The 12705-nt window shown below is 38.6% G+C and overlaps 2 protein-coding genes across 4 annotated transcripts in view; one reads left to right on the forward strand and one right to left on the reverse strand.

Annotated features, from left to right (window-relative positions):
- Positions 1–3015, reverse strand: part of LOC106873673 (leucine-rich repeat protein 1) — an 81879-nt gene extending 78864 nt beyond the window's left edge. Inside the window, exon 1 of one of the 2 annotated variants that reach the window (XM_089353626.1) lies at positions 2884–3015. In XM_089353626.1, coding sequence (XP_089209752.1) covers positions 2884–2934 — 51 coding nt within the window. In that variant the 5' untranslated portion in view covers positions 2935–3015. Of the gene's footprint in view, positions 1–2872 lie in introns of both variants that reach the window. The other variant, XM_089353628.1, reaches the window with a different exon arrangement.
- A 6060-nt stretch (positions 3016–9075) lies between these two features.
- Positions 9076–12705, forward strand: part of LOC149134979 (potassium channel subfamily K member 1-like) — a 116076-nt gene continuing 112446 nt past the window's right edge. For both annotated transcript variants that reach the window (XM_089353630.1, XM_089353631.1), the window contains exon 1: positions 9076–9317. In XM_089353630.1, the coding sequence (XP_089209756.1) occupies positions 9140–9317 (178 nt within the window). In that variant the 5' untranslated portion in view covers positions 9076–9139. The remainder of the gene's footprint in view (positions 9318–12705) is intronic.

Consider the following 12705-nt stretch of genomic DNA (forward strand, 5'->3'; position numbering starts at 1 on the left):
CTCAACTATTTCCACATGAAGAATTTCTGCAGCATCCTGTACAGGACAAGTTCCATGAAATGCTTCAGCAAACCAGCATCGTAAATGAGTTCATACGCTTGCAGATGACTGAGTTAAGATGGGCTGGGAATAGCAGACTATCGCATTCCAAAGCAGCTCCTCTATGGTGAACACTGTCAGGAATAGCGCGCTATCGCGAGGGCAAAGGAGCGGTTCAAGGGATGTCTGAAGTGTTTCTAAAATACCCAACTGACGCAGTTTGATTCACACTCAACCGCTGCTACTGGGAATGAGCCCAATGCCAATTCATTATATACGTGCTCTACGTGTAGGAGAGAACTTCTGGCCTAGATAGGCCTCGTTATCCACCTCTGGATCCACCAAGCCAGACACACAAACTAATCCTGAGCCTTTGCTTATACGAAGGACGAACAATATAAATACACAGACACACAAACAATGTGTACGTGACTGTGTGTGTGTGTGTGTGTGTGTGTGTGTGTGTGTGTGTGTGTGTGTGTGTGTGTGTGAATGTGTATGAGTAGCTAGATAGATGGATAAAAAAATTTTTTCAAGACGCAGATCAAAATACACCTCGACATAAATATTTCTTTTGTTTTGGGGAAGAAGATACTGTACACTATTAAAAATATTGCTATTACTAATGTTAAGGATCCATGAACACGTAATAAATATACATAAATAGAAAACAGATTGAGAAGAGAATATCGAAGCTAATTACAAGCACAATATGCATCGGACATAATGCACTGAATTTCTGGCACACGAAAATAAATTCCATCTGCTTGTGGGACAGATAGTGTAGCGTCGATAAAAAGACCAATTGCAATAATGTAAATGAATAGAGGTGATTCCAAAGATAAGGAGAAATAACTATGAGAATAATTCATATATTCAGTCATTTAATTAGGTCACGGAGAATATGCAGATCACGAATCCAAAGAAATTCGAAAATATTGCAATGTAAAAACAGCAACGCAGTTTATGGTGTGTAACAAGAATGAATGCATATACAAGTAATGAGCAAACGTCGGCCCGCGGGACTTTCAAAATAGCGTACCTAACAATAAATAACCTTGAATTTTTGGTTAACCTCCAGTGTTTGACCCGAGCAAAAAAATGAATTAAAAAAATAGTGTAATAGGTGTAAAACAGCATGTAGTTAACGAATATGAAAAAAAAAAAATGCGCGCTGACGAACGGGAGGTGGGGGAAGACGACTCGGAAAATTCACATCGCGAGTGTTCCGAGTCCTCTCACCACTTCCCCGTTCATCGGAGCAATTTTTTTCTCCATATTCGTTTACTACACATTATTTTACACCTAGTACACTATATTTTTTTTCAATTTTTTACTGAACTATTATGAAAAAAACATGTGCGCTGGTGGGGTGAGGACAGGACTCGGAGAATTCACACGATCAAACTCAGAGGATCCGAAAACTCAACGTTAACACCCGATCACAAAAATCAAAAAACACCCTTCTCGTTTCTTTATCATCACTATCGCATGTCCATATTCAAGAAATGGACTACGCATAGAGTATAGATTCTTATTTCTATAACATCACTCTCTATTAGTAAATTTTTTCTCGTAACAATTTAAAGGAATGCTAAAGGTAATCTATTTTAATAACATGAACTGTCTGTATAAAGAATTTTTAAAAAATGAAAAACAGTGGAAAGTTTTGTAATTAGGGTCAGCGTAAGGGTGAATATTTAAAAGAATTTGCAGCGTGTACGATGTTTGTAAGCGATTCCAGAACAAAAGCCGTTACTTTCACTGCAACATTTAAATTTCACTTGTGTCTAAATATCTTCGTTCTTTGAAACCGCGACAAAACCGACAAAAACTCGTGCTGCATCTGTCTTGTCAGTGAACAAGTCTCGGTTTCAAAGCGACGAAAATATTGAGATTGAAATGAGAATTAAATGGTGCAGTGAAACTAACGTTTTGTGTGTGTGTGTGTGCGCGCGCGCGCATTCTTGAATGGCTTACAAATATCTACGCTACAATTGTTTCTGTTAATACCATTATGGTGAAGACAGAATCGAAAAAATTTTGCGCGCAAATTTTTGTTTTTATCTTCGTTTATAGCTTAGGTAATTTTTCCTCTGAAATGCCACCTTCGGCCTCCAGGACGCATTAATCGGCCCGAGGCTATGGTTGAAAACACTTACTGGCGAACAGAGAGGGGAGAGAGAGAGGACAATTCATACGATCCGATTTTTTCCCTCAAGAAAATGGATATTCTTCCCAACCACACGGTTCCGGGATCAGTCCTACTGCATGGTACCCTGGGCAAGTGAATTTTCCGAGTCCTCTCTCCCTCACCCCGTTCACCAGCGTGCATTTTTTTTTCATATTTGTTTACTACACGTTGTTATACACATCATATTACACTATTTTTTTTTTCATTTTTGTAACCTGTTCTTAACGTTGAGTTTTCAGATCCTGCGAGTTTGACCGTGTGAATTTTCCGAGTCGTCTCCCCCACCCCTCCCGTTCGCCAGCGGGTATTTTTTTTTTTTTTTTTTCATATTCATTTACTACATGTTGTTTTACACCTATTACGCTATTTTTCCCCCATTTTCTGCTCGGGTCAAACACTGAAGGTTAACCGAATTTTATTATTTTTTTTTTTGGTAGTGCGGCCCACCTCGTGATAAACCATGTTTCGTGTACCTCGCTTTTCGAAAATAGTTGCTCATGCTTGGCATATACAAAATAACAGGGTTTAAGCTATGAAAATATGTAAAAGTATCAGTTGATAATGCATACAAAATTAATGGAAAATTGTAGCAGTTCACATTCACAAACATGTACATAGTAAAACTAATGCGAAAAAGACCTGTTTCTCACAAAATGGAGGCTCTTCTGGGAAGGCGGTTGTAAGGATTGAAAAGGAGACATAAAACTGCCATGTTTAAATAAATTCAGAAGGTTTAAAACTTCTTAAACTTGTCCAACGCCATGGAGAATAGAGTTAAATTAGGGACGCAAAAAATTTTGCACGCGCGCCCACGTGTGTGTGTGTGCGTGCGTGTGTGTGTGTGTGTGTGTGTGTGTGTGTGTGCGTGCATGCGTGCGTGCGTGCGTGCGTGTGTGTGCGTGTGCGTGCGTGCGTGCGTATATGATACGCGGGCGGTATTTGTCAGTTTGAGAACCACTCAATTAGGCAATACATAAAACAACATAAAGTCCTTTGTGCTTTGTCATAATGAATGTATAGCGATATATATATATATATGGCTATGTGAAAAAACATTTTACTCTCTCGAACCAATCGCCATCGTGCATGAGTGAGATCATCGTTATGGTGAGAAAATTTGGGAGACAGTGAGAAAGTGGGTATGAGAGAATGTCTTCTTTTGCGAGTTCTGGTCTAGGATATTTCGACACCCTCTGCTTACCTACTTAGTCACATATTCAATCTGTACCGTCCGGAGTAACCTTGAGTTTGTCGCTCCACAGCTACCTTCACACTCTATATAGCTTCTCCAACATTACAGTTTATAAAAGTGCCGCCCTATAAAAGGGGCACTCGGGGCGGACCGTCTTGCCCAACCACCAGCAACAAATAGCTATAGCTTTTATCCGACAAATAACGATAGCTTTTTATAAATTTTACCCTGCTACAATAGGAGTGTTTTGAGACAAATGAACGCACCAAAAGCAAAACGATTTTATTGGCTAAAAATAGCAAATCACTTGTGTCTGAATGTTCGCTGCCATGTTTGCTAACACGAGATCGTATGACCAATAATATTCAATATCGTAAATGTACATAAATCTCTTCCAAGATTCTGTACCGAAATTTGTCGAGAGGGACATAAAATTACGTAGTGAAAACCATCACTGGATGAAGTAAGTGTCTGAGGTGTATCATAAAAGTTGGGCCTTATGTGTTTATTCTTTTTGATCGTTAAATGTACTCATTCCATTTGATTGATTGATTGATTGATTGATTAATAGACAGACAGACAGATAGATAGATAGATAGATAGATAGATAGATTGATAGATAGATAGATAGATAGATAGATAGATAGATAGATAGACAGACATACACACACACATACATACACACTCACATAAATACATGCATACATACGTACATACGTACGTACGTACGTACATACATACATACATACATACATACATACATACATACATACATACATACATAAATACATGGCCGGATTAAGACTCACAGAAGCCTTTGCTGCTCCCAAATATATATGTAATTCAAATATAAATCATAAAATATTTTTTATTTGTCAAAATGAAACAAAACTAATAGTAAGATGGAAAAAAAAAATGTTTGTATACTTCTGCTCTATTTATTTTTCAAGTTTTCTCCTACTTGTTTTAATTGCAAAGTTTTTAATCAGATCCTCACTATGACACCAGAAACACTTCGAAATTATATTTTCGATCATATAAACCACTTGGAATATTATTTTAGCAGGTTTAAAGTAATTCCTTTTGTGCCGTAGACCATCTACCATTTCTCTGATGCCCATCCTGCTTCCCTTGATGCCATAAGCACGTGCTTATTTTGCTTAATGGTTAATCCATACATGCACACGTACATTATAACTGAAGCTATGTGTTTATCTCGCGACTTGAATTACATGCTACCGCGATAAATTTCATGGTGTGTTCATGTTTGTAGTGCTATTGATACTATCAATAAATTGTATTAAGTTGGATGTTTTCTGTTTGGTTACCTCTTCTCAGTTTCATCAATTTCTGTTCCAATTGATTTCATATTTGGTGTATTGGTGTAGTTTTGTAAAGTAATCATTGACATGAATTTCATTTTCGCCATTAATCAATAAAGAGTTAATTGCTTTCGAAAAAAATTTTCTGAAAATTCGAAAAAATAACAAAAGTTATGAAGAGGTATATGGTGTACGTAAAGCAGAATTCCACCAATATTAGGACGCCGGGCGAAATGCTTAACGGTATTTCGTCTGCCGTTATGTTCTGAGTTCAAATTCCGGTACTAGATCTCCTCCCCAACACCTATGGACTTTAAGACTACCACAGACACCTACTACTCTTTTTAAAATTCATTTCATTTTGCTCTATTTTTTTACCCTATCTTCCTCTACCTCCTCATCCTCTCTCTTATCTTCTCAGCTACCCGTACACAATTCTTAGACACCATACACCTATATACCTTACTTTATCCTAAAGTGTCATTTTGGATTCCGGCATCTTCTTACCAGTTATTCACTAACATCTTAAAGTGGACACTATTACACACAATGAACTTCTTGCGTGTTTGTACTTTCGAAAGACTGGCTTTACATATTTTTCGCGTGTTTTCACTTGTCAGGACCTCTTTTTCACATTGTTCCTGTTTTTGATTGTTAAATATTTTGTTCACACATTTATGACTGTCAAATATGTTATGCTCAACATTCATACATACATACACACATAAATGTTTTCTGCCTAATGCTATCCACTCTGACACAGCATATTAATACTGAGCGTTGAATTTTGCATTTGGTCCTGAAATGTTTATTTTGCTTTGCTTTTCTTCTGCTTCAGCAAATTTTCGACAATTATTTTTTCAATTATTTTCGACTGTTTGTACACTTTTCTGTACATTGACACATTCTCTCTTCTGCTACCGGTCTCTTTTTGCGTGTCGCACTTTTGTCTATGACAAATGTTCTGTCAGGGGAGTAATCTGTAGCAGAAGTAATTCACTCTGTCATCTTGTGAAATGTTTTCATTTTGGCTCATCTAGGCTTAAATACCGGAATATCAGCTCCACAAGCCCTTTTCGTTCCAGCAGGTCACATGACCTTGTGATTAGCCGAATTTTGTGTTCGTATTGGTCGGTTTCCAGCCGTCCAATCGGGTTGGCGTTACAGTTTGCTCTGGGAGCCTACTGATCTCTACAAGAACGGCAGTTCACGACTGCTCTAGGTCTTTGGCACACGCCGGCTATAGGGGTATGATCATTCGAACCTGTCACCCTACTCTCTGCAACCTTCGGGAAAAATATGTACATGCTACCCTTTTGCGGTAACTATTTTATTTAGTCGAAAGAAATTGCAATTTTGTATGAGGAGGTACACAAAAGAAACCGGAATTTTGCAATATTATTTTATTCACTTAGTTTTACATGTTAACACTTTTATTGCTTTCAAAGTATTCTCCATTTCAAGCAATGCATCGGTCCAGACTCGTTTTCCACGGTTCGAAGCAATGCTGGAACACTTGCGAAGTGATGCCTTTTAATGCTTCCGTCGTTTTTTTTTTTTCTTCTTCGCCTCTCCCACATCTGCAAATTCCGTAGCACCAGCTTTCGTCACCAGTAACAACCTCCGAAAAAAGTTCCGGACCAACTATCATCTATTCCTTCAGTTCAAGACACGCAGTCAGTCGTGACTGCTTTTGATCTTACTTGAGCAAGCGAGGCACAAATTTTGTTGCAGCTCTTTTTATTCGTAACTCTTCGTTCTAAATTCGTTGGCGGGAGCTCCAGGACATACCAGCCATATCAACAAGTTCGTCAATTGTTCGACGAATGTCCTCTAAGATCAGTTCATGAATTTTCGTGAGGGTTTCATTCGTTCGGGAGGTCCACGGTCGCCCTGAACGAGATTGGTCTTCAAGCGACCATTCCTAAAGCGTAAAAATTACTCGTAACTTTTGTTTTGCTCATGGCAGTGTCCTTGTGATCTTTATGAAACATGACAACTGTTTTCCCCAGCAGAAAACAGAATTTCACGGAAGCATGCTGTTCCTTCATTTCAGCCATCGCAAAAATCGATGAACAGGGGAGAAGCACTGCAAAACAAAGACACACCACGTAGCTATACGACATCACACGAAGACGCAATCGGCAGACTGATGCCTGAGGGTCGCATCAAGTGGCTTCTAGCGGCAGAAGCCTGAACTACAACGGACTTGTCCCACGGAGAACGTTTTCAGTTACTTTTAGGTACCTCCTCGCAAGGCAAAGAAATACAGATGAACAACAGGTTTCGGGTACGGTGCGTGGCACCTTGGGCAAGTGTCTACTACTATAGCCTCGGACTGACCAATGTCTTGTGAATGGATTTGTCATACACAAACAGAAAGAAGTCCGTCGTATGTATGTGCGCGCGCGTGTGAGTGTTCGCCTTGTATTAGTGTTTGTCGTCACCACCATTACCGCTCGGAGACCAATGCTGGTTTTGTTTACGTCACCGTAACTTAGCGATTAGGCTTAAGTGACCGATAAAATAAGTATCAGACTTTCAAGAATGAGTACTAGGGTCTCCTTCATATTAATGTCGGTCTTGAATGGATAAAATACATAGTTGACCTCGAATCTGAACTTCTTTCTATCGTAAGCAGCACAAGCTCAGCATTTCGATGATGGGTATATATCGATATCCTTTATCTTTTATTTGTTTCAATCATTTGACTACCGTCTTGAAGGGCTTTAGTCGAACAAATGGACCCCAGGGCTTATTTTTCAAAGCCTAGTACTTATTCTATCGTTAAGTTATGGGAACGTAAACACATCAACACCAGTTGTTAAGCGGTGGTGGGATACACACACACACACATGACGGGCTTCATTCAGTTTCCATTTTCCAACTCCATTCACAAAGCTTTGGTCAGTCCAAGGCTATATTAGAAGAGACTTGCCCAAGGTGCCACACAGTGGGACTGAACCTGGAACCATGTGGTTGGGAAGCAAGCTTCTTACTACACAGCCACGCCTGTCACTCCTTAGCAAATATCTTCGAAGGACACATTTAATACAGATGGAGGGAGGCTGTTGTGAGATTCATTCGTTTCTGATACATTAGAGAGGGTGTCGTAGTTGGGGGTTGGGAGCGATGGGGACGGTAGTTTTAGGTCTACTGTACAATCCCATATAAATGGCAGTGGAAACAAACTCAAGAACTGCCCCAGGCGGTACACTTTCTTGTTACGTCACTGATTAGAAACACGAATGAAGTTAAAAGGTAGTTGGTCTTAACTTAATGTTGGCACTCCGTCGCTTACGACGTCGAGGGTTCCAGTTGATCCGATCAACGGAACAGCCTGCTCGTGAAATTAACGTGCAAGTGGCTGAGCACTCCACAGACACGTGTACCCTTAACGTAGTTCTCGGGGATATTCAGCGTGACACAGTGTGACAAGGCTGACCCTTTGAATTACAGGCACAACAGAAACAGGAAGAAAGAGTGAGAGAAAGTTGTGGTGGAAGAGTACAGCAGGGTTCGCCACCACCCCCTGCTGGAGCCTCGTGGAGCTTTAGGTGTTTTCACTCAATAAACACTCACAACGCCCGGTCTAGGAATCGAAACCGCGACCCTATGACCACGAGTCCGCTGCTCTAACCACTGGGCCATTGCGCCTCCACGGTCTTAACTTAATAAATCTTTTGAAAACGGCAAAATATTTGTTTGTGAGTGGAAAGGATGGAGCAACGTTTATTTATTAATCTTTTTCCAACGATATCGTCTGTAAGTTAAGACGACATCAACTGGACTTGGAAACCGGTCACCCTGATTACAGCTTCGCGAGTGCTAAGCATAGATATTTTCAGCTCTGCATTTCAGGTGATTTTAGTGACGTAAGTAAAGTGAAACTTCGTTCATTCTTAACATCAATAAATAACGACGGCAGATTGGCAGAATCAATAGACTGGTTGATAAAATACCTTGTGGTTCTTTACGTCTGGAGTTCAAATCCCGCAAGAGCAGACTTTGTCTTTTATCCCACCGGGATCGATAAAATAAAATAAAATACCAGTTAATTAATGAGTCGATTTATATTCCTATAATGCATCCTAGAAATGAATGGAATTATGATAGACAGCCATAATAACAACAGTCGGCTGTGGTATTGCTGCTGATGTTGATATTACGGCGACAATAGCAGCAGCAGCAGTAGTGGCAGCAAGTAACGATTTGGCTGCTTATAATAGCTTCCCATATAATAAGCTATATGTAGAGGTACGGCTAACTGCAGTGCTTTTGGCCATCCGTAATCTTCAAGTCTGCTGCGCTTTATATAGCTAACGTTCACAGTTGCGCCGTGAAAGAGAGAGTGGAACGAACCACTGATGCACACACATCGAATCGGTCGCAATGGGTTTGGCAAAGAGTAACATTCGGCTTATTGTCCTCATATGTTTCTACGTATTGTACCTTATCATCGGAGCGTCAGTTTTCTCGGCCATCGAGGGACCACCAGAACGGGACCTAGGGAAGGAGATTCGCCGGTATCGGGAGAAGTTCGCCTTGGAGGCTCGGAAATGCTTATCAGGTAAAATGAACAAATATAAACATCATTTGTAATTATGATGATAGAGATGATTTAAAAAAACAAAACTGATGATAATGACGCTTTAAATGATTGTGACTGTGATGTTAATGTTATAATATTCATGATTAGAAGCATAACACTCATGAAAAAGAGGGAGATTGTGTATGGGTGTGTGATTATTATTGTTGATGCTGGTGATAGTGGTGGAGGTGGTGGTGGTGACGACAACGATGACGACTATAGTGATAACAACAGCAATACTGTATTTAATGATAGAGAAGTAGTGTGTGTGTGTGTATGCAAACGTGATTTTGAAAAGGAAAAACCGAAAATGAATGAAAAGACGCTAATGACCTCTCTTTCTTTAAAATTTTCTTTCTTTTCCATTCTCAGTTACTCTCTTTATTTCATAATGGATGTACCTTGTTTTCTATATCACTCTTTTTCTATCTGCCCGTGTGTTTTGTCTGTTCCTCTTCCTTCTTTGATATTAGGTGTATATTTTTGTTTTGGATGTAATCTTTGTAAGCTTACTTGTTTGCCCTCTCTTTCTCTTTTCCTTCCACCCCACTCTCTCTATCGCAGCTCTATTTCAGATTCTCCCCTTTAGCCCATGACATTATATCTCTCTGAATTAGCCCTACTATCACCTCAAATCTCAATCTCACTTCTCCTTTATATATATATATGTGTGTGTATGTGTGTGTGTGTCTTTCTGTTCTATAACTCTCTCTTCTCGGTTTCTTTTTCTCTTTTTATCTATCTATCTATCTCTAATCCATTATGTGGCTCTGTTTCGTCCCCTTTCCTATATCATTTACTTGTGCCTGTATGTTTATCTTCCCCCCTTCGCTTTTGTATACATCACCTAATGTCTCTTTTTCTCACTTAAATCTGTTAATTAGACTTTCTCTTTCTATAGGTCTCTCTTCTACATGCTTCTCTCTGTCTCTCTCTCCCCTCTCTTTTTCTTTACCTATATATCTAGTAGTCTATCTCTCTCAATATTTGTAACTGACTCATACTATGGCAAAACATATCTATGTCTTACTATCTGCCTGTCTGTCTGTCCCTGTGTCTGTTCGTCTTTCTCTCTCTACCCTTTTCTCTCTTTTGCAGTATTATCTCTGTTTTATCTCTTTTATCTCTTTCAATATCTTTCCATTCGAATCAATATTTACTATACTATTTCGTCATGTATACATGTTTAGATGTAATATATATGTATATATTTTTGTATTTATTTCATGCGGTATTACACGCGCACGCGCACTCATACATATACACAGTGAAGGTGTGTGTGTTTGTATGTGCGTGTGTGTGTGTGTTTGTGTGCAGGCGCGCACGCATCAGGCACTCAAAGAAGAAAAAAAAAGTACCCATGCAGAGTTAATAACAATTAAGGCTGGTTTTACACCGGTTTACTTCAAGTTTCACGCTACCGCTTTTCGATATGACTAAAAGCTTCATTATGAATTACAAGCAATACATACTTTCTTTATATGTTCAAAACAAGGACAGTGAGATTGTAAAATTTAAGATATAACATTTAAAATATTTTATGCTTATTCAAAAAGAAATAAGGGCTGGAAGAGAGATAAAGGATAAAGAAGAGAAAGGAAAATAAAAATGCCGAGCTGGAGTGGCGTGTCATATATAATTCTGCACATAATCAAAGAATTTATAACATTCAATTATTTTTCTAATTATGAGAAAAAGAGAAGTTCATTTACTAACAGCTTTTAGTCTCGTGCAAAATACTTTGAAAAACATAGCTACTAGAATTTTTGGTGCAAAATGTGGTTTAGAAATGAGAACTTAAGATATTCAGAGAATAGATTATTAACAAGGAACTCTACCCACCAAAAAGAAAAGATAAAAAAATTTCCATTATTTACATTTGACGGATATTTGCCCTCATCTTGCTTGTTGTTAACGCAACGTTTCGGCTGATATACCCTCCAGCCTTCATCAGGTATATTGGGGAAATTTCGAACCTGGGTTCTCATTCCTAACGTATTTTTCGATGTTATTGTTGTTGTTGTTGTTGTTGTTATTATTATTATTATTATTATTATTATTATTATTATTATTATTCAGGTCACTGCTTGGAATCGACCTCGAAATCTTGTGGTTAGTAGCCCGCGGTCTTAACCACTACGCCATATGCCTGTGGGCATATGGCGTAGTGGTTAAGAGCGCGGCCTACTAACCTGAATAATACCTTAAGAATGAGAACTCAGGTTCGAAATTTCCCCCAAGACACCTGATGATGGTTGGAGGGTATATCAGCCGAGACGTTGTGTTAACAACAAACAAGATGAGGACAAATATCCGTCAAATGTAAATAATGTACATAATTCCTCATCTCTTAAATATAGAACTAAAAAATTTTTTCATCTATAAAACTGCAGTATATTTAGCTCGTAGATATACTATCAAAGAATAAATTTGTTTTGGTAACGACATGTCAAAATTAATTCGTTCCTAAAATTTCAACAAGCTGAGGTGGGGTGTAAAAGCGAGATTTTTTTGCATGTATACAAACACGATCCAAACTTTCCAGAATGTGGTTTGTAAAATCCTATCATGGAATACAGTCCTTAAAGTTGTGGTATCTTCTAGTCTCAAGATGTGCTTCCAAAAGCGGTTGATGTTTCTTTCCCTTGGGTGTCTAAAAAACATATATGCTGTGCGTACTTGCTTTTAAAGATGCGTTCTGTTAAGCATAAGTTATTTTCATTTTAGCCATCAAATGGGCATGAATTGATGTTGCATTAGTATTGGTTAAATTACGAAAGGCTCTTACCCGAATTCGCTGGAATTCGGGTAAAAGATTTTGTGATAGTTGTGACTAATTGAGATGTACTGCTTCGAAAGGCTCAAGAAAGTTTTGGCAATATTGGACACCACACTTAGACTGTATGGAGGATTAAACCAGATTATGTTACGCTCGAGCAGTGTTTTCGTTTTCTACTTTAAGAAGTGTTACACGGTAATGTTTATTGTATTTCTGAGTGGCAACCACTCTCTTTCATGGTATTATTATAGTTGGATACTACTCAATTAAAACGTCTTCCTCTGATGAAATGCGTTGTCTCACAATTGGAAAATCAACTCTCAATTGCCAACTGAACCCTGTACATTATTTCCATGTTATTTATTTAACCACTGATCGGCTGGTTTTCCAGGATATACGTCTCTACCTCAGCATTATTATTTTTCTTTTTCTTTCTTTTCTTTAGGAATTTTCCTCTTTCTTTCGTTAGCTATTTACATAATCATACACCTTACACTTTCTTATCAGTGTTTACAATCTTCCCTAATAAATATACCCATTCTCCATAACGACGTCGAAACTAATTGTCTACATAGGCTTCATAGTTCA

This window comes from Octopus bimaculoides, chromosome 6, assembly GCF_046866305.1.
Source record: "Octopus bimaculoides isolate indiv1 chromosome 6, ASM4686630v1, whole genome shotgun sequence".
In the NCBI taxonomy this organism is placed as follows: Eukaryota; Metazoa; Mollusca; class Cephalopoda; order Octopoda; family Octopodidae; genus Octopus; species Octopus bimaculoides.